The 21,270-nt window shown below is 35.9% G+C and overlaps 3 protein-coding genes across 6 annotated transcripts; 1 reads left to right on the forward strand and 2 right to left on the reverse strand.

The window, feature by feature from the left end:
* Positions 1–895: 895 nt before the first annotated feature.
* Positions 896–6,490, forward strand: LOC129322137 (digalactosyldiacylglycerol synthase 2, chloroplastic-like). The gene is given in 6 exon segments (XM_054968215.1): positions 896–1,127; positions 1,848–2,234; positions 2,863–3,129; positions 4,657–5,006; positions 5,671–6,020; positions 6,023–6,490. Coding segments are annotated over 5 exon segments (1,407 nt in total). The 5' UTR covers positions 896–1,127; positions 1,848–1,952; the 3' UTR covers positions 6,181–6,490.
* Positions 6,491–9,534: 3,044 nt separating this feature from the next.
* On the reverse strand, positions 9,535–14,265 carry LOC129322113 (protein NRT1/ PTR FAMILY 8.3-like). Of its 4 annotated transcripts, XM_054968180.1 has the most exons (6): positions 14,024–14,265; positions 12,494–12,599; positions 12,201–12,418; positions 10,997–11,300; positions 10,744–10,930; positions 9,535–10,429 (listed from the first exon to the last, which is right to left on the reverse strand). In XM_054968180.1, exons 1-6 carry the CDS (start codon positions 14,072–14,074, stop codon positions 9,601–9,603), a joined length of 1,695 nt encoding a protein of 564 aa, XP_054824155.1. In that variant the 5' UTR covers positions 14,075–14,265; the 3' UTR covers positions 9,535–9,600. The 4 variants fall into 4 exon arrangements, with proteins under 4 accessions (XP_054824155.1, XP_054824153.1, XP_054824154.1 ...); XM_054968178.1 differs by having other exon boundaries at positions 10,744–11,300; XM_054968179.1 differs by having other exon boundaries at positions 10,744–11,300; positions 13,843–14,265.
* Positions 14,266–15,624: 1,359 nt separating this feature from the next.
* LOC129322228 (protein NRT1/ PTR FAMILY 8.3-like) lies at positions 15,625–20,923 on the reverse strand. Its single transcript, XM_054968390.1, has 5 exons — positions 20,391–20,923; positions 19,207–19,312; positions 18,891–19,108; positions 17,846–18,402; positions 15,625–16,773 (listed from the first exon to the last, which is right to left on the reverse strand). The coding sequence occupies exons 1-5, from the start codon at positions 20,439–20,441 to the stop codon at positions 15,951–15,953; spliced, it is 1,755 nt and encodes a 584-aa protein (XP_054824365.1). The 5' UTR covers positions 20,442–20,923; the 3' UTR covers positions 15,625–15,950.
* Between the last annotated feature and the right edge of the window lie 347 nt (positions 20,924–21,270).

Below are 21,270 nucleotides of genomic sequence, written 5' to 3' on the forward strand. Positions count from 1 at the left end.
AAATAATGCAGTTGTGGAAAGATAATGTGGGGAAATTTTAATGAAAAAATATATATTAGCTTAAAATAAAAATAATTAATTCCTAAAAGCTTATTTGGTTTTGTAACTTCTCACATTTTGAAATTACTTTTTTATTTTTAAAAAGTGAGATGTTATTTAAATAAAATATTATCAAATTAGAGCACATTTGAAATACATTTAAAAAGTCCTTGAAAATCCATTTAATTAATGTAACCCGTGCTTGCTTTTGGTTTTGATCATATGAACTTTTGTTTAGCTAACTGACAAAACAAGGTATCTTTTTACTTTAAAACGCATGCCACATACCGATACCTTTAGCAAAGTTTTTTTTTTTTGAGCAAAATTTTTTTTATCTAAGTTTCTCTTATGCAAAATTTCCATTTTTAAAAATTGATTTGAGTTTATCATAAAAATAACTTAATTTCTATTATTTATAATTATTTTACTACGAATGTTTTCCCAACTGTTTTAATTTCACATTTTTAATGTACACAATATTTCAAATAAATTTTTTTTATATTATTTATAAATTTTTTATTTAAAATTTTTATCAGCTTAAATATTTCTTATATATTATATTTGTATAATAAAAATTATAAATAATCATAAATTAATTTTTTAATAATTATATATTTAAAAGTATATTTTATTGTATATATTCTAAATAATTTTTAGTTTATTAAATTGATTTTTTAAAAAAATATATTTAAATACAAATTTTATTATAATGAAATTTTTAATGAATTAAATTTTGGCCAATCAAAAACCAATGCACTAAATTCGTACGAACGACGAACCCCGAACCCGAAGTTGTTGGCGACAAAACGACATCGTCTTGGAGCACGAATTCTCATTTCAATGCAACCATGTCTCACCGAACGGCTGTTGTCAACGAAATGAAAGGGACGAGAGGAGACGGCCCTTAACTTCTTCAGAGTCACACCAAGAAGAAGACATATTCTCTCTCCTTCAAGTCTCGTTCGTCTCACTCATTTCCTTCTTCTTTCCTATGTGCCCTAATTTCCTCAATCATTTCACTTCCAAATTCCTTTCCTTTCTCGAATCTGATCTTCTGCTTCGATTAAGTTCTTGTTAAACTCTCCGAGGTACAATTCCAATCTGTTTTTAATTTTTCTTTGGTGCTGAAACCTTTTAGGGTAGCTAAGAGGAGGGTTTTAGTAGGATGCATCCAATGTGTTCGTGTTGGTATGTATGCGAGTTGTACATGTTTGGATGCTCTTTTTGATTCCTGCGATGTGAAGTATAAAATTTGGTATGCTTCATAACTAAAATAAAGGACAGAGAGTATGTTATGCTGAATTAGGTTGCTGATTTTTCTGAAGTTTGATGCATTTATGAGAAGCTGAGGTGACTGGTGGATCTCCCTAATCAGTCTCTAGAAGAAAAGATAGTGTTTGATTTCTATATTTTGCCATTAAGATTTAATTTAAATTGTTCTTGTTACAAGCTTCGGGTCTTGACTATCATTTGAAAGAGAGAGGTAATTTTTTTTCCTTTGTATGATAATGGAAGAGAAATATGGTGTATACCCATGTCTTTTGTACCTAATTCTTTCCTTACCAATGTTTCTTAAACCATTTTATCTGTGAAGCCGACAAACTTGCTGTCAAATATCAATTCATTTGTTGAGCGCTTATCATTTCACTACTTTTCATGGAGAGCCGATACTCCTTACTTTTATGCGTTACTTCTTTATTTGATTTGATTGACTCAGGCCATTTTAAAACTAAATTTGCTTGAGTGATCATTTTTTATTTGCATGATTTTTAGCTAACATTTTTATTCTTATTTTTTGCTGCCATTAGGGAAGGCCATCTGGTAATATTCTAAAGCTGCATTTTATAGCTGCTTTTCATCTGCAAGTGAGTTCAAAAGTGTGATGAGATTTTATAATTAAATCTGATAACAAGATGGATAGGAGACAACATATTGCTATTTTTACAACTGCTAGCCTTCCATGGTTAACGGGAACTGCTGTGAATCCTCTGTTTCGTGCTGCATATCTGGCCAACAATGGGCAAAGAGATGTCACTTTGGTGATCCCTTGGTTATCTATAGAAGATCAAGTTCTTGTATATCCCAACAACATTACATTTGGTTCACCCTTAGATCAAGAGAAATATGTCAGACGATGGCTTGAGGAGAGGGTTGGATTCACATCTAATTTCAATATAAAGTTTTATCCTTCGAAGGTGATGGCTCTGGCTGTTTTTACATGTTACATAGACAGTTGCAATTGCAGGTCCGCACACACTCTCACAACACACATGCACAAATTAATAACTGTGGTTCATGCTTTGAAATCATGATTGATGAATATTTTATTTTACTTGAATTGTTAGTGAGGTTTTCTATTGGAAATTATGGTGGATTTAGGTTTATGACTATATATTGATTCATTGATGTGCTACTGTTATTAGTTATATGATTTCTTATGAAATATTTTTGGTTATTATCCATTAATTTGGTAAAGATATCTATGTTATAATCTGAACTTTGAACCATCTATCAGTTTGTGAAATTTTCACATAGTTTCTTTGTAATTATCATATACTTCCTGATAGAGGTAGAAGAGTGAGAGAGAGAGATGACAATTTCATTCACAAGACCCCATTACTTCCTTAAGATTGTATTTATAGAGTATATAACCAAATATCCAAACTACCGTTTTATCCCTAATTCCCCTAATTACCTTTTACTATTCCCAATTCCCATGTATAACTTGCAATTATGTTAGAAAAAAACTTAGTGTTTTTCTGCCATCCTAGCAACAATTTCTCATGTCTGTTGAACTAAGTTATGATATAACTAGAAATGCAGTTTTCTAGAGATAAAAGGAGCATTCTTGCTGTTGGAGATATTTCAGAAATCATCCCTGAAAAAAAAGCAGATATTGCTGTTTTGGAGGAGCCAGAGCACCTAACATGGTATCACCATGGTAAAAGTTGGAAAGCTAAATTTCAGCTAGTTATAGGAATTATTCACACTAATTATTTGGAATATGTGAAGAGAGAGAAGAATGGAAGGATGATCTCCTTTTTGTTGAAATATATGAACGATTGGGTTGTTGGTATATATTGTCACAAGGTATGTCCTTATATCAATATTGGACTTTTATCTATTTTTTTCCTTAGCATTTTGGTCTTTACTTGCAGTTTGAAATTGTTACTTTTCCAATTTTGGGTTAGCCAAGGTGATTGAAGTGGTAATCTTGTCATTGACATTGCTATTAACTAGCTTAGCATCCCATTACTATTGAGAGGTAAATCAAGGTTTTTTTAAAAGAAAAGGTTATCGTTGTGGTTCTAAAGGTATCTTTGAGTTTGGAGGCTTAGAAGTAGGCTTTCTTTCTTTTTGATATTTGTATGATTCTTGTTTGTATCAACCTGCTCAACCTTACTTTCTATTATCTCTCTTTGGTTGCCGATGGTTGTGGTTTAGAGGCTGGTGACACTTGGTATTTTCATTGTTTTGCTTTTAGAAAGTTGAGAAGTGATGATAACATAGGTTAGAAGATTGTCCTTGGTCACAACTTTTGTCTTGAGTTTATATTTTGTATCCAAAAGGCATTATTTCTGTTGGTAAATGGCTGTTGCTTTCCTCTCAAGTCCACAGTACTCTCTGAATTTCTTTCAAGTCCTATGTTAGGGCTATAATCCATCTCAACCACTTCTTGATTTCTTTCCTTAAGTGAGGGAAATGGTCTTTGTTTCAAAGTTGGGACGGCAGATAAGAAGGGGATATTTCTTTCATAGAGGCCTTTGCTTGACTCTCTTTTTTGGCCTATCTTCCATTGCCTCTTTACTAATCTTTCTTATTTGCATAATGCCTTCAAAAGCTTTTGGAAACTTCCATTTTCTTTAAAATCTTAATAAGAACAATATTTAGAATTTGCAATCCCTGTTGCCTCTCTTAAGAAGTCCTTTCTTATTTGACCTACTGAAATTATATAGACTGATGATAGAAATAATTGGTTTCCACTATTTTCGACTGGTGCATGACCCTGATGGACCAGGTGATGATAGCACAAGTCTTGCTTCTTGCAGATCGTGATGGTTTCCTGTGGGCTTGTATTCTATCCTTGGAATTAGAAAGAATTCCTATACTTTCATATATCTAGCCCAGATTGCTTCTTAATTTTTACGAAGCCCTGATTTTCACAAGGACAACTTCATTTTAAGATTGCTATCTCTTAATATATAAACCTTCTAGCTCTTGGGTTCACATGTGGTTGAAGATGTAACTGAAAGCAAAAGAAGTATTAAATAATATGAAGGGTATTTTAGTAATTTTACATATTAGGTAATATGTTGCTTCTTGAAATTGGGCTAAATGGATCAAACGTGGCCATAGTAATTTTCTTTTTAGAATGAGGAGGACATTGCAATAGGGTCTAATTACAATTACCCTTTAATTTTTGGCCTATAAGTAATTCATTGATGAGCAGTGAACAATGCAACCGTGGAAAATTAATCCCTTGTCAACAGTATTAAACAGCTAAGCAAATTAGTTCAAAAGAACTTTCCTTACATTTTTTTGTTAATGGGAAAATAACTAGAAACAATTTACAACCGTTGCATCCCCTCCTGGAATTGATTAGCCATGTAATTGCAGGTAATTAGACTATCTGCTGCTACCCAGGACTACCCTCGTTCCATCGTGTGTAATGTTCATGGAGTTAATCCTAAATTCCTTGCAATTGGCAAGAAAAAGGTAGAGCAACAACAGAAAGGAGATCAAGCCTTTGCCAAAGGTGCTTACTACATAGGGAAGATGGTATGGAGCAAAGGATACAAGGAGCTGCTTAAACTTCTTCGCAATCACCAAAAGGAATTAGCTGGGCTTGAAGTTGATTTATTTGGCAGTGGAGAGGATTCAGATGCAGTTCGACAAGCAGCAAAGAAGTTGGAATTAGCAGTTAGAGTTCACCCAGCATGTGATCATGCTGATCCTCAATTTCATGAGTAAGCTTCGTACTGATTTGCTCATTTTTTTATAAAGCCAATTCAAAACTTGAATTTTATCTCAATTAGATTATGGATTAAAGACATATTTGGTCATTTAGATAACAGTGCCTGGCGTGCATAATTTGGGAAAGTAATTTTGACTCAATTTAAATTTGATATATCCTATATTGACATGATAGTATCTAAGCACTGGTGGTAGACATCAAACATTATGCTAACCTGAAATTAAGAAGATCGAGTTTCATGCTAGGTCCTTTTTACTTTTTAGGAATATGGAAATATGGTAACAACATAAAATATTATCTAGTTACGAATATGAATGCATCTACAAAATCATTTGGGTATTTGTTGATAATAATTGACTTTGGCCAACCTTGTCCTTCGCATGCTATTGGTAGAATTTGGTCTCATTTTAGTTGTGTTTTCAAGGACTGAAGATCCTTTTAATGGACGCTTCCTTACTCTGATGAGGACCTAAGCACAGTCAACAATAATCAGCTAATGGTTAGCAAACTAACAAGTGGGAAAAGCAATCCATTTATGAACTTTTTCGTTATTTTTCCTAAATTTGTCTTCTCTGAATAATATATCAAATAGAAGACTTGGAGAATGTACTGCCTATAATATGTACTAATCAACTATTCTTGTTTCTGAGTACCAGTTACAAGTTGTTTCTAAATCCTAGCACAACAGATGTGGTTTGCACGACAACTGCTGAAGCTTTGGCTATGGGAAAAGTTGTTGTATGTGCCAATCATCCCTCAAATGACTTCTTCAAGCAGTTCCCGAATTGTCGAACATATGACAATGATAAAGGGTTTGTGAAAGCCACACTAAAAGCGGTGAGTGAAGAGCCTGTTCAACTTACTGATGCTCATAGACACGAGCTTTCATGGGAGGCTGCCACCGAACGTTTTCTCAAGGTTGCTGAACTGGACAAGCCACTTGTGAGACAGTTGTCAAATAGTACATCAAATAGCTACATGTCTGCATCATTAACTTTGCAGCAGAGAGTGAGGATGTATCGACATATATACATCATATTGCTTCTGGGTTTGAAGTATCTAGAAGACTATTTGGTGCAATTCCAGGTAGCTTGCAACCAGATGAACAGCTATGCGAGGAGCTTGGGTTGGCTATTCCTTCTGGGAATCAAGGGTCAAGAAAATGATTTGAGACACCTGTATTTTTTCAATTTGAGGTTTCTTGGTTATTGTGGTCCAAAGGGTACAAATAGTGCATAGGTGCAAAGGATCTGTTCATGTCATTTTGGGAAAAGGCTTGATGCATAGGATCTATATTCTTCACAGAACGCATCCCTTTTTAGAGGCATGAAACCTGTGGAAAAGCAGTTCAATTGTAGGGTCAACTGATTAGTTGTGAGGCAAATCATTATTGTATCATCTGTACGATGAATGATGATTCACTGTATTTATTGTTCATATTACAACCCAATGTATAATAATATGTTGTCCCTGGAAGCCTAAAAAGAGTACTGAATATGCAAGTCCAACCTCTATCTATTACTTAAAGGCAGGCACCCGGAAAACTTTTTTCCTCCTTTGCATGTGACTTTCACTGGTGTCACTTTTTTATTGGTCTAAAAATTTCTGAGATTCATTATAAATTTTCCCCCATAGGATCTTGGTGCTCAAATTTGTTCCTACTTTTGATGGACCCGAGTGTCATAATTTGCAATAGAGATCATGCACTTGACCATTTCCCAGTAAGGTATTACAAATAGTTGTGTTAATATTTCCCTACAAGTCATCATTGTTCTTTATTTCAGGTAATGAGATGTCATGAGGATCTAATCAATCTCGGTTTTTGCTTAAAAGTAATTACCTTAATCTAATTTTTTTTGCCATAAGAAAGGGAGACACCATCACAAACACGTCAATTATACATTTGAATGTAGGACCTTCTCTGAGGAAGGGATAAATTTGAATGTAGGACCTCTAAGGAAGGGAGATGACATTGTTACTAGGACAACTAGCTATTGACATGATCAATCTTGTTAACCGACTTTAAAAGTCGCTTTCGTACATCATCATCATCATTAAAGTGGTGCATGTTCGTGTATTTATGAATAAAATAAAACAGTGAGCATGCTTCTCTCTACAATGATTCGTGTGTATGTGTGTTCATTTGTTTATTCAATGGACAAATGAAGATTGAAATGCATGTTCAACAAAGGTAATGCATCTCTTCATGTTTAATGAACAAACAACTAAATAGACCATCATACCTCTCAAGGAAGTTCACCATAAGAATGCTCTTATGCTATGTTTGGATACACATGCATTTGGATTTGAGCCAAATCCATTGTTTGGATAATTAAAAATGCATTGATCCAAATCCAAATACAAATTCTCCCTTAATCTCTTTGTAATTTAAAATCCTTTCTAAACCCCTATTATTTCAAATTCTAACTCAAAATCTTTTGTAATTTGACCTAAATATATGAAGGCTTAATCGTCCTGCCAATGGTAATTAGACCGAACCACCAAAGTTGATAGAAACAAGCTACCACTATTGACCTAGATGGGATAGGATGACATGGCCAGCTTCCAGTGGGACCAGACTAACTGCGACGATGAGGACGGCATGGCTGACTTCGAGCAAGACCAAATCGATGGTGACGAGATGACTGACTTCTATCGGGACTGGACTGACAGCGACAACAAGGACGGGATGACCAACTTACATCGAGACTAGACCAACGGCGACAATAGGGATGGGACAGCTGACTTTCACTTTGAATGGACAAATGGCAACGGTGGAGACCAGATGGCCTAGTTCCACAAGACTGGACTGACAACGACAATAGGGACTAGGCGGCCGACTCCTATAGGGACCTGATTGACAATGACGGTAGGGACTGGGCAGCCGACTTCGACCGGGATCGAACCGATGATGACAGAGGAGATCGGACTGCTAACTTCCACAAGCACCGGTTTGATGACGACAACAGGAACTAGACGACCAACTTCTACCAGGACCAACCTTTAGTGATGACGGGGATTGAAAGTCCAACTTCCACCGAACAAGGACCGAACGATCGCCTTCAGTTGCCATCCCTTTAGTCTGGTCACCGTCGATCCGGTCCGGTGCTGATGGAAGCCTGTTGTTCGATCCCATCATTAGCGTCGGTCTGGTCCCAATGGAAGTTAGCCATTTGGTCCTCATCATCGGCTTCAGTCCAATCTTAGTGGAAGTTGGCCATCAGTAACCATCTTCATCTTCATCTTCAGTCCAAGCTTGGTGGAATTTGACCGTCTAGTGCCCTTCTTAGTCGTCTGTCCAATCTCGATGGAACTCGGCCATCCAGTGCTAGCCTTCGTCGTCGGTCCGATCTCGGTGGAAGTCAACCGTTCGACGCCTGTTGTAGGCATCGGTTCGATCTCAATGAGACTCGGCTGTCTGAACCCCCTCGTTGCTGCTGGTCCAATCTTGGTGGTAGTCTGCTGTCTCGTCCCCGTTGTAGCCTTCGATCTAATCCTAATGGTTGTTTGCCGTCCAATCCCAGTCATCATCGTTGATCCAGTCCCTGTAGAAATTAGCCGTCCAGTGCCTATTGTCGACGTCAGTCCAGTCCTGATGGAAGTCAGCTGTTTCGTCCCCATCATTGTGACAATCTGGTCTCGATGGAAGTCAACCGTTCGACGCCTGTTGTAGGCATCGGTTCGATCTCAATGAGACTCGGCCGTCTGAACCCCCTCGTTGCTGCTGGTCCAATCTTGGTGGTAGTCTGCCGTCTCGTTCCCGTTGTAGCCTTCGGTCTGATCCTAGTGGTTGTTTGCCGACCGATCCCCGTCATTGTCGTTGATTCAGTCCCTGTAGAAATTAGCCGTCCAGTGCCTGTTGTCGACGTCGGTCCAGTCCTGATGGAAGTCAGCTGTTTCGTCCCCATCATTGTGACAATCTGGTCTCGATGGAAGTTGAACATCCCGTCCTGATCGTCACCAATACCACGGTCCCAATCAGCTTTGTGTGATCTCGTTGAAAGTTGACCATTTGAATCGTCAAATTTCAAGTTTCTTCTAAATTCAAATATAGAATTTAAAATTTAAAATTTTACCTTAGATCCAAACAAAGAATTTTAATATTGTAATTTAAAATTTTTTATATCATTCAAACAAAGAATTTAAAATTTATGAATTTCAAATGTAAGATTTTAAATTCAAATTTTCAACTTAAATCCACTCATCCAAACACAACCTTACAGTTCTATGATGAAACACATGATAGGGAAATCAAAATTCACTGTTAAGCCTAAATCATCTAAATCCAGTAATGAATTACTCAAGTAATTGTTACAGCACTTATACTGCAGATAATTGACATAAATGGAGGACAGATTCTTCGAAGAATTTGACTTTCGTCAAAGAATATTTTCAACCAAGCACAGCATGAAGATTTTCCTCCATCTGTATTAATAATATATTATATAATTGCTTAGCATCTTGAAGTCGCAAACTCAGCAATAATAACCATAAAAGGAAGTAATCAGAAATCAGGGATATACTTCCAATCTTAATCAGACATATCTTTATTAACATAACTCGATCTCTGTACAATATAAATGAAATCAATTTCGAGAGGCCTTCTTCTGTTTGTACCTTGTGGCACAGACTAAGTAAATCAACAAATTTAAGAGGCTAATTCCAGCTAAAACACAGAAAAAATAATGGAGATGACCTTCATTCAAGTTATCAGGAATCCATCCAGCCTGTCCTCCTTGTGTTGTCAAGTAAGATACCATAGTAATAATGAAAGAGCTCAGGTAATTTCCCAAGGAAGTAGTCAGTAATGACAGGGCACTGCATAAACTCCGCATTGCATCTGGAGATTGGTCATAGAAGAACTCAAGCTGCCCAATGAATGTGAATACTTCCGCTGCACCAAACAAGAAGTACTGAGGGATTTGCCAAAATATGCTAAGGGGCACAGCAACAGCTTTATCGACAAGGTCAAGCTCTCTAGCAAGCTGCAGTCGCTTAATCTCCACAGAAGCAGCTGCGAACATGCACAGAATTGATATAAAAAGGCCAATTCCCATCCTTTGCAACTCTGAGAAGCCCCTTTCCTTGCCTGTAAATTTCCTTGCAATTGGAATGATTATCCTGTCATAGATGGGGACCCAGAAAATAACACTTAAGACGTCAAAAGTTGAGAGGGAGGCTGCAGGAATGGCGAACGAACTAATACTTCTGTCCATCATTGTTCCTTGTTCCACAAACATTGTCGACATCTGAGCATAAACAGCAGAGAAAACAATTCCAGTTGCCCAAATTGGAAACATGCGGACCAATATTTTCAATTCCTCCACCTGGGTGACAGTACAGAGTCTCCATGGATCTGAGTAGTCACCTTTCCTGCGCTCAACATCAGAAACTACAGCCGCTTTATCAAGGCACCTTCATTGAAAACAGAAATTGAAAATATTAATCAGATTCGGAACAGAAATCCCTTCTCATTTGTTAACATATGAGAACTAAAAGCATGCTAAAACTTATCACAGGTTATTAAAAAAAAACAAAAACAAAAGGAAAAAGTCATCGCTGGAAAAGTGTAACAGGAACAATTTTCTACAGTTTGGATCCCCTTCTAAAAAATTGCTTCAAGAGTGAACATGAAAGGAAGCTCAGAAAAATTACGTCAATTCATGACAGTGATAATTAAATAAGGCCAATAAACGTTAGTAACATGACAGGAAGCTCAGAAAAATTACGTCAATTCATCACTATGTGCCAGTTTCCTACTTCCTTCAATTGCAGAGCTCTTATCTGTTGTCTCATGCAGGAGACTACTATCTACTGGGACATCCAGATTCCGTTTCCGGAAAGAAGCTACCACAACTTGGCACATTCTCGTAATAGGGCTTCCCCCTGGTTTCTGGAACCTGTAGAGGGGTGTTCCTAAAAAGAATGTAACAATAGCTAAGCCCATAAATAAAGAGGGAATACCAAATCCAATACCCCAACCTGCATTGTCTTGAATCCATACAATTAAAGTGCTTGATATGAGAGAGCCAATGTTGATTGAAAAGTAAAACCAGTTGAAAAAGGATCCCTTCTTAATCCTTTCCTTGGGATCAGTATCATCAAACTGGTCTGCCCCAAAAGATGACACACATGGTTTGATTCCACCAGTCCCGAGTGCAATCAGGTAGAGACCAGTGAAGAACACAGCATGTTGTGTAGCTGTAGCTGATGGACACACAGAGCCCACACAGTCTGCAGGCTTTAATGCTGGAACAGATGCAGAAAGAGTCAATGTACACATTCCCTGCAAGAAATAGCCCCATCAGCTATTAAGACATTTGAAGGAAATTAAATAACCCCATTTAAAACAAAATGAAAAAGAATACCCAGATGACATGCTGATATAAACACCATCTATTCCTAAAATTGAACTCGTTTTCCAGAATACAGAATGCAGCAAGGACTTTCATACCAGTCTTCAAAATGGAAATACCTGCCTCTAATGTAACCAAAGAGATTTATAAAAAAAAAAAAAACTGGTTATGATAAGAAACTCTAGGTTAATCTGAAAGGAGTCTTAAGGAAGGAATTTCAGGTCACAGATTACTCCAAAGTCCAAACTGATTTTCTGATTTTCCCTTCCAGAAATTTTTGGCAGTATAATATGAGATTTTCTTCTCTGATTTAAGAACTAAATGTGTCAAAAGAATTCGATTGTTAGATATAAATAAGACTGAGCGCGTTATGTATTTACAGCATAATTTGTATGCCTAGAAGAGCTTATGAAATCACAAATATTGAAATTCAGCTTGACATAAGTTTATTTCAGCATTACATCTACTGTTTGGTGAATCCTCTAAAGAGATGAATGCCATGTTTCAAGCAGTCTCAAGGGAATACTTTCATATATGCACAAGGCACTCCAGATGTATAATAGCTTCCACCCAAAAATTGAGCCTTAAACCTCCATCCTAAATCGTTGTGTTTTCATCAGCACAACAGGGATCATGTTCATGGCTGACCCATAATAGTATCATGCAAGAATAACTTACTCCTATTCATTTCCTCTCATGATTAACGTAGTACTAAAGAAAAAAGGAAGTCCACGTAAAAGCTTTTATAAGAGTAAACAGGAAAAGAGAGATGACATGTTCTACAAATATTTTCCAGAAAAATAAAGCTTTTAATAAGAGTATATATTTACAAGGAAATAAATTGTCGAGAAAACAACAATTGTCCAGTATCTTCCCCAGTAAGCATCTGCAAGGACAGCCCCGATAAGAGGAGTAAGATAGCATGTTCCCTGCCAGGTAGTGACATTTCTTGCAGCAGAGACATTTCCCTCATGTAGTTTCCTTGTAAGATAGGTAACAAGGTTTTTTGCGATGCCATAATATGCTAAACGTTCGCAACACTCATTGCCTGTAATTCATGTTAGATAAACATGTTATGAGCAATATATGCTGTTTAGCATGCATGAGCAGCACTATATATTACCTAAAATAAACGGACAAGCTTTCCAATTGCCAGTATCCTGCTTAAGAACAGGCTTCCCTTTAGAGTCAACTGAGCCATCTCCTGTGTATTGCCGGCCCCTTTCATCCTTCAGATATAACAAGACAACAAAGCAACATATGGCTTTCCTTTTAGGGGTTCAAAGGAAAAACAATGGCACCAACAATGCAAAAACCACATATCTTGCAAAATAACATTCTATCTGAGTATCAGAGGGAAAGGAATATGGGAAAAAACATAAACAATGGACCGCCAGATAAAAGAGTTATATGTCAAAGCATTGCAGTTTCTTTGGCCATCATGTCAAGCATCTGTTGTCTTGGGTAACAGATATCACTAAATCAAGTGATTCACTCTAAGGCAGAGACCCAAAAAAAAAAAATAGTAAAAAAATGCATCCTCAAGTCTCGTTGGTGAAATGAGAATATTAAGTAGAACATAATACACAGCCAAAAACTAATCAGGTCACCAATCCAATGCACTACAAAATGTTTGGAGAAATCATAGGATCATACTACACTAAGTACCTTTGTTTTATATTAAATTACAATACATCATCAGCATTATCTGGAAATTCACTAGAGTTTTTTCCCCCCATCAAATGAAAGACATTGGCTGTAGCTTAGTTTTACAATTAAGCTCAAAGGATTAAACAAAGCAGTCTTCCTGTTTGTCTACATTCACTGTCACAAACTTTTACAAGAACATCATGAGTTCAACCCTCACGGTCCATACATCAATTATGATTGTTCAGAAAATTGGTCTTCCACATTTTTGTTCAACATTTCGAACTTCTCATTATGATTGTTAGGATTTATAGCTGCAGTACTGTTTTGGATATCACCAGAAAGCAGGTGACACAAACCAATGAATTCAGCTTTTGTTCTTATTACACTTGATAGACCCCACGCAATCGGATTAAACCTAGTTGAACTTTGTCCAATTTAGAACTAGCATGTGTAGTTAAAGTTATTCATCTTAACATGTGAAATTGGCCTCCAAGAAGAAGCAATACAAATCTAGTTTCTACTAAAACAATAACTCCATACTAACGTTCACTTCCGTCGCTGAGATGAAAAGAGATTATCATCATATATAAAATCCTAGCCTTCATTGGAGGATTATGGACCGCTCAACGTCCAACTAACCCTGCAAAACTAGATCAATATATCATGAAGATATGTAAACTTAACATTGTTTTATCTTCCCATCCTGATACACAGCATGAGTTATCTACAGGTTGATTAAAGGAATTTTATAAGGGGAGAAACTTCAATTTTCTACCAGACAATCTAGACTAGACACCGATGGTTGACTAAATATATTATTACCGCAATAACAACAGCAAACATGCTTCTTCTTTAGTATTTTCCTCCACGAACGCAATCCCGTAATAAACCCAGTATTTCAGAAACTACTGTTTCGTTAAACCCTCACTCAGTTCAATCAAATTATGCAGCTAATTTAAAATATCCAACTGCAAATTGAGCTGTGGGAGAAAGAGAATGGAACCTGAAGAGGGACCTCTTCCACGAGGGAGCTATCATCCTCAATGGAACCCATCTCTTCAGAAGATAGCTTTGCAATCGGCAACAAGAGACAAAAACAGTGAACTAGATGATGGTTGACCACATAAAAGAGAGACAGATATTTAATTCGACCAACATGAAAAGAGTTTCATGCTTCATTAAGCTACTTGTTTCTAATTAAGGAAGGATGTGGTCTGGATTCCATGCTCATCCCAACGTGGTCATCTATGGGATGAGTTTTGAAAGCGTGGATAGTACAGATTTATTATATTATTATATATTATATTTATTAAGGTAAAAAAATTATACAAATTATAAAATAATTTTAATAAATCTTGTTATTTTTAATTTGAATTAGATTTAATTTAATATTAAAAATCCTATAATTAATGTATACTCCTTTCGTTCAAAAATACAAGATATTTTTAACCGAATTTCACTCTCAATAAAGTAGTTATCTACTTTAAACTAACCATATCTTTACATATTTGCCCCCATTAAACACCCTTCAATAAATATAAAGTCATAATCATTAAGGACACTTTAAAAAAAAGACAATAATTATACTTTAAAAGAATAAAAATGATTTATATTTTTTAATATCCAATTACTTAAAAAATACCTTACATTTTTAAATGGAGGGAATATTAATTATTCATAGAACTATGCAGAATACATCTAAATAATCAATATACATTAATTATAAAAATTTTAATATTAATTGGACTGTTAAATTAAATCTGAACTAGATTAAAAACAGAAAATTTATTAAAACAATTTTATAATTTTTTTATAAATTTTTAGTTTAATAAATATAATATATAATATAATAATAATACTTTAAATTTAAACCTTTTAGATTAGATCTCATCTCCAGTGAGATGAATAGAAAAACGAATTCCATATTATTTTATGCATGATTTACCTTCTAACTTCTGTCACTAACATTTTCAATGTTTTACAATGCCAAACTTTTAAAATATCAAATCAATTAGTTGATCCCTATACTTCGCATCAATTTGTAGATTAGTCTCCATAACCTATTTTAGATTAAATGTATTCCTCACCGACAAACTAATCCCCCTAGGAAGCCTTCATAATTTATTATATTCAAACCCATTTTTAAAAAAATTGATCTTGGCATCTTGCCATTGAGCGAGTTAGTTCTTATAATATCAAATACTTATAATTTATATTACAATTTACTGCATGGAAGCAACCGCGTCACTTCAGAATGTCAAAGTTGCTGACATGTTAACCGAAGGTGACATGACATGTTCACAACCAACTTATATATGACTTCTCGTTGTTCTCAGATTCAAACATCGGATCATAAACTAGAGGAGAGGCTATTAATACCAGAAAAAATGAGTAATGATCCTAAATTACCACCTCCTTCTAAACAGAGACGACACAGTAGAAACTCATGTTTTCAGATCAAGCAAAGTTTGATAACAAAGTAATAGGACGGGTCTCAACAATTCATACCTACTGAGGATAACGCATTCGACCTTTTGTTTATCACCTAAGCAAGTTTCAAGAAGAGAAAGATCACCAGTTTTATATGATGAAATATATGGCGGCGAAATCAAATTGACGCCGAACTTTAATCCATCAAAAAATTACCCAGAATTCATGGAAGCACGAGTACTGATGATAATTTACATTTATATGTGGGATGCAGCATTCCCACAATCAAGCAGGCACAGAATGAACATTTCCTTTTGTCCCTAGAGAGATATATGACATAATGTCCGTAGAAATAAATATATTACATAATTGCTGAGCATCCTTAATTCACAAACACAACAGTCATAATCATGACAGAAAGAAGAAATCATGGATGTACTCCTAATCCGCCAGATCCTTGACCCTTCTGCGTGGATTTCTGTAACAACGCCAGAAATATCCTAAGAGGCCTTCTTCTGCTTGTACCTTGAAGCGCAGACTAGGTAAACCAGAAAATTCAAGAAGCTAAGTCCGGCTAAAAGCCAGAAAAAGTAGTCTAGATGACCCTCATTCAAGTTATCAGCAATCCATCCAATATGTCCGCCTTGTGTTGTTATGTAAGTTACAACAGTCACAATGACGGAGCTCAGGTAATTTCCCAAGGAAGTAGTTAGTAATGACAGGGCACTGCATAAACTCCGCATCGCATCTGGAGATTGATCATAGAAGAACTCGATCTGCCCGATGAATGTGAACACCTCTGCCGCACCCAACAAGAAATATTGAGGGATTTGCCAAAATATGCTAAGGGGTACAGCAACATCTTTATCCACAAGGCCAAGCTCTCTTGCAAGCTGCAGGCGTCTAATCTCCACAATAGCAGCTGCTGACATGCAAAGGACTGATATAAGTAGGCCAATTCCCATTCTCTGCAACTCTGAGAAGCCCCTTTCCTTGCCTGTAAATTTCCTTGCCATTGGAACGATTATCCTGTCGTAGATGGGGACCCAGAAAATAACGCTTATGACATCAAAAGTTGAGAGGGAGGCAGCAGGAATAGTGAATGAACCAATACTTGTGTCCATCATTGATCCTTGTTCCACGAACATAGTGGACATCTGAGCATAAACAGCAGAGAAAACAATTCCAGTTGCCCAAATTGGAAACATGCGGACCAATATTTTTAATTCCTCCACCTGGGTCACAGTGCAGAGTCTCCATGGATTTGAATAGTCCCCACTTTTGATCTCAACATCAGAGACAATGGCTGCTTTATCAAGGCACCTTCATTGAAAAAAAAAAATTGAAAACAATTTGCTGACTATAAACAGAAATCCTATTTCATTTGTTAATATATGAAAATTAATTAAAAATATGGTAAAAATTGTAAGCCACAATGACATCAGCAAGACAGGTTATTAATTAAATAGTATGAAAAAAATGCACGCTGGAAAAAGAGTAAAAGTCTTAGGATAGATTTTCTGCCAACGAAATCTTTTCTCCAAGGCATAAATGTTTCCCATACAAGACAATTCTAGAAGAGGGAAGAAACAAGCAAAAATAATAATCAATCAATCAATCATTAACCTACCCTAACAAGAGTTTTCTGTAATTTCCATCCCTTCTTAAAAATTGTTTAAAAAGGGATAGTTCTTTTGTTTATATAATATGCACACTAACACACTAACACGGAAAATAAAAATACAGACTCTTTTTTCACCATCTAGACTAGAATTCTTAAACAATAAGCCTTATCTCACTAGGTGGGGTTGGTTAATAAACAAATTATAAATGGTCAGATAAATATGAAATTATTACCAATTAGGCAACATAAATGAAGACCTAGTTTCATAAAAAATACATAACTATCGTGCTTTTCACATCAAACACTTGACACCATAACATGCACATGATAAGAAAATTGAAATAAACAACCAAAAATAGATTAATCACCCTGTGCAGATAGATCTCAAAACATGGACAACTAATTCATAAAGTATTATTTAATAAGCATTCCTGATTTTATGGATGCACCCAGCCAATAAATGTTTTCCTCCTATCTATGCAAATGCTTAACTAAGCAAGTAACATAAATAAGTGGGTAAAAAAAAGGTAACATAACTAAACAATAACTAGCTTGCCAGACCCAAAGTAGAAGACTCTTCCTATACGACAAACCTATATTTCTCATCTCATACAAAATCAATTGATTTCCCTTTGAGATTAACAAAGTATACATCACAAACCAAAGGAAAGTCAACGTGCATACAAAAAGACCACCTCTCCAATATTTGTGACAATAAATAGGGCCAAAAACCATTAGGAACATAACAGGAAATACAAGGAGGTGAGTTACGTTAGTTCATCACTATGTGCCAGTTTCCTACTTCCTTCAATTGCAGAGTTCTTATCTGCTGTCTCATACAGGAGACTACTATCCACCGGGACATCCAGACTCCGTTTCCGGAAAGATGCTACCACAACTTGGCACATTCTCGTAATAGGGCTTCCCCCTGGTTTTTGAAACCTATAGAGGGGTGTGCCTAAAAAGAAGCTTATAATAGCTAAGCCCATAAATAAAGCAGGAATGCCAAATCCAAGACCCCAGCCTGCATTTTCCTGAATCCATACAATTAAACTGCTTGATACAAGAGCGCCTATGTTGATAGAAAAGTAAAACCAGTTAAAAAAGGATCCCTTCTTAATCCTTTCCTTAGGATCAGTATCATCAAACTGATCTGCCCCAAAAGATGACACACATGGTTTGATTCCACCCGTCCCAAGGGCAATCAGATAGAGACCAAAGAAGAACACAGCGTATTGTGCAGGAGTAGCTGATGGACATACAGAACCCACACATTCTGCAGGCTTTAATGCTGGAACAGATGCAGAAAGAGTCAACGTAGACATTCCCTGCGGAAAACAATAACATCAGATAAACATTTAAATGAAATTAACGAACAATTACTGGAACAAAAGGAAAAGGAATAGACAGATGAGATGCTGCTATGAAAACCATTTATTCTAAATATTGAATTTATAAATTTCTCAGAAAAGAAAAGGCCCTTGAGATTTTTCACGACATTCATCAAAGTAGGGAATAACCACACATGAAATCCAGAAAAATATTAGCTTCCACTAAAAAATTGGGCCGTCTACCTCCTGTCTAAACCACTATGTATCCAATCAACATGAAAATGATAATTTCCATATCGTTTCAAAATAGAATCAAGCAAGAATGAAATACCCATAACCATTATCTCTCACAATTAATGTAAAACACCATGAAAAGAAACCCTAATAAAAAGGCACTAGGTCCTATTTGTTGTGAGCAGGAAAAGAGTGATGACAGGTTATTAAATATTTGCTAGATTAATTAAGCTATAGAAGTATATATTTACGAGGAAATAGATTGCTGAGAAGGCGGCAATTGTCCAGTATCTTCCCCAGTAAGCATCTGCAAGGACAGCTCCAATAAGAGGAGTAAGATAGCATGTTCCCTGCCAAGTGGTGACATTTCTTGCGGCAGAGACATTCCCTTCATGTAGTTTGCTTGTAAGATAGGTAACAAGATTTGTTGCAATGCCATAGTATGCTAAACGCTCACAACACTCATTGCCTGTAATCCATATTGTATGAAAATGTTATGAACATAATACATTGTTTGATATGTGAGAGCATCACACGAAAATCTTACCTAAAATACCAAAATCTTACCTAAAATAAATGGACAAGCTTTCCAATTGCCAGTATTCTGCTTAAGAACAGGCCTCCCCTTAAAGTCAACAGAGCCATCTCCTGTGTATCGTTCACTCCTTTCATCCTTCACAAATAATAGAAACAATGATACAACAGAGCAAGAAACCATTTTCATTTTAGTGGTTCAAAAGAAAAAGAACAGCACTAACTATGGGGAAACCACATATCTCACTAGACAACCATCTATCTTTGAGCATCAGAGGGGGAAAACATCTAGGGATCGTTAATAAATTAAATAAGATCTTAATGTCAAAGAACTGCAGTTTATCTTGCTACTATGACAAGCATCAGTTTTCCTGGTAAGAGATATATTCAACTATAATAAAAATTGAAAAGTTCAAAATATGGAGCATGGCAATAGATATTTGATCGATTAAAAGAGAATACTAAGAGAAAAACACGGACAACCACCGACTAGGTTACCACTATAATGCACTAAAAAGCGTTGACAAATCCGTGGAATGATGAGGTGCACTGCGAGATGCAATTTTTGTAATTTATTATACAGTTTAATCTGTCCCACTCCCACCCCACCAAACAAAGCCATCCCCCCTAAAAAGTGATCCCCAATGTAATCTCATCATATGAAATGTGCCTCTAGACGAAACAATATTAACATAGAGGGTTTCAAAATGAACACTCCAAACAATGTTTGTCACCGAGTCGGAAACAGATTATCATCATACATAAGCATACTGGCAAACTCAACGACCTTCAATGAAGAATTCCAGATCGGTAAACATCGCACCAATTAAAATGAACAGTAACAGAAAATGCACCAAGAAAAATAATTTTGAAAATTAAATCTAGATATTCTGTAGATAACTGAACTTACATTCAGAGCATCGATTTTTTATTCTTCCTGATACGAAGTGCCAAATAATCTCGTGGTTAACCTAATGAATTTAACAAGGAGGGGAGCTTCCCACTCCTCCAAGTTCCTATATACACCGATGGTTGACCAAATATTATCTCAACAACGAAAGAGGATATGGTTCATCTTTAGCATTTGCCTTCACCAATGCAAACTAGATGAAAGTCATCCAGTCCCACAAACACTTGTTCAATTCAATCAAATTATGCAACTGATTTAAAAAAAAAAAATCACAACGAAACTAAGATATCAATATAGAGAAGGAAACCTGAAGAAGACCCTCTTCCACAAGCGAGTTATCATCCTCAACGGAACCCATATCTTCTTCAGAAGCCTCAGTCTTCCTTGGGGTTTGCAAACGAGGACAATAGGAGGAGATAGTGAAATAGATATTCAGTCAATTCCTCAATATATATATATATATATATATATAGCCCAACCTGTTCGGATGGATGACGCAGAAGAAAAGGCCGCAGTTTTTCGATTTGCGCGAACCCGAAATAACACCGCAGAATCCAGAGAGTAGATTTGAGTCAATAATTGAGAATGAATTACTGAGAATAAAATTTGAAGATAGAAGGGTGAGAAATTAAGCGGTAAATTGGACTATAACATTCATCAACAACGTTTTAGCGGGTAATTGCTCAGAGAGAGAGAGACCAACTTCTTGACCACTTGTGATCTTGGAAGAAAGAAAGCACAGAAGAAAGGAGAAGGAAAGTTTCAATTGAATGTATTTTTCACTTTCCGTCTTCCGATATTCATGCGTTGAAGTGTCAATCACGGAAACTTGTGCTCGTTGGAAGGAAAGGAAGACTCCGCTTTTTTAGTTCAGGAGAATGGAAGTTGGCTCCAAAATATGATAAATTTTTTTCCAAAATAATTCAAAAATATTAATTTGCATAGTTACAATTGTAAAAAAAATTTCGTCAGATCAGATACAATAATAAACTTATATTTGAAAAATCGAGATATCTCAATTTGTAGTTGTCTAATTAATTTCTTAAAAAAATTGCCATGACCTAACTAAGTAACTATTATTATCCTTTTTTATTTTACTTTCAAGTACTATTTTAATTATAGGTTTTCTTAAGGATAGGATTGAATATATCGTTCAAAATTCTGAAAATATCAGAAAATAAAAATTT

The sequence above is a fragment of the Prosopis cineraria genome, unplaced genomic scaffold (assembly GCF_029017545.1).
Source record: "Prosopis cineraria cultivar Desert tree isolate PC_DT_omini unplaced genomic scaffold, ASM2901754v1 PC10, whole genome shotgun sequence".
NCBI lineage: Eukaryota > Viridiplantae > Streptophyta > Magnoliopsida > Fabales > Fabaceae > Prosopis > Prosopis cineraria.

What these genes read in the sequence shown, in the direction of transcription:
- LOC129322113 (XM_054968178.1), bottom strand. Translation starts at nt 14,074, where the DNA reads ATGGGTTCCATTGAGGATGATAGCTCCCTCGTGGAAGAGGTCCCTCTT. An exon ending in TGGAAGAGGTCCCTCTTCAG is followed by an intron (nt 12,600 to 14,023) that starts GTTCCATTCTCT and finishes TTATATCTGAAG; the next exon opens with GATGAAAGGGGCCGGCAATA. An exon ending in GCACATAGTGATGAATTGAC is followed by an intron (nt 10,430 to 10,743) that starts GTAATTTTTCTG and finishes TTTTCAATGAAG; the next exon opens with GTGCCTTGATAAAGCGGCTG.
- LOC129322228 (XM_054968390.1), bottom strand. Translation starts at nt 20,441, where the DNA reads ATGGGTTCCGTTGAGGATGATAACTCGCTTGTGGAAGAGGGTCTTCTT. An exon ending in AGCTTGTCCATTTATTTTAG is followed by an intron (nt 19,109 to 19,206) that starts GTAAGATTTTGG and finishes TATGGATTACAG; the next exon opens with GCAATGAGTGTTGTGAGCGT. An exon ending in GCACATAGTGATGAACTAAC is followed by an intron (nt 16,774 to 17,845) that starts GTAACTCACCTC and finishes TTTTCAATGAAG; the next exon opens with GTGCCTTGATAAAGCAGCCA.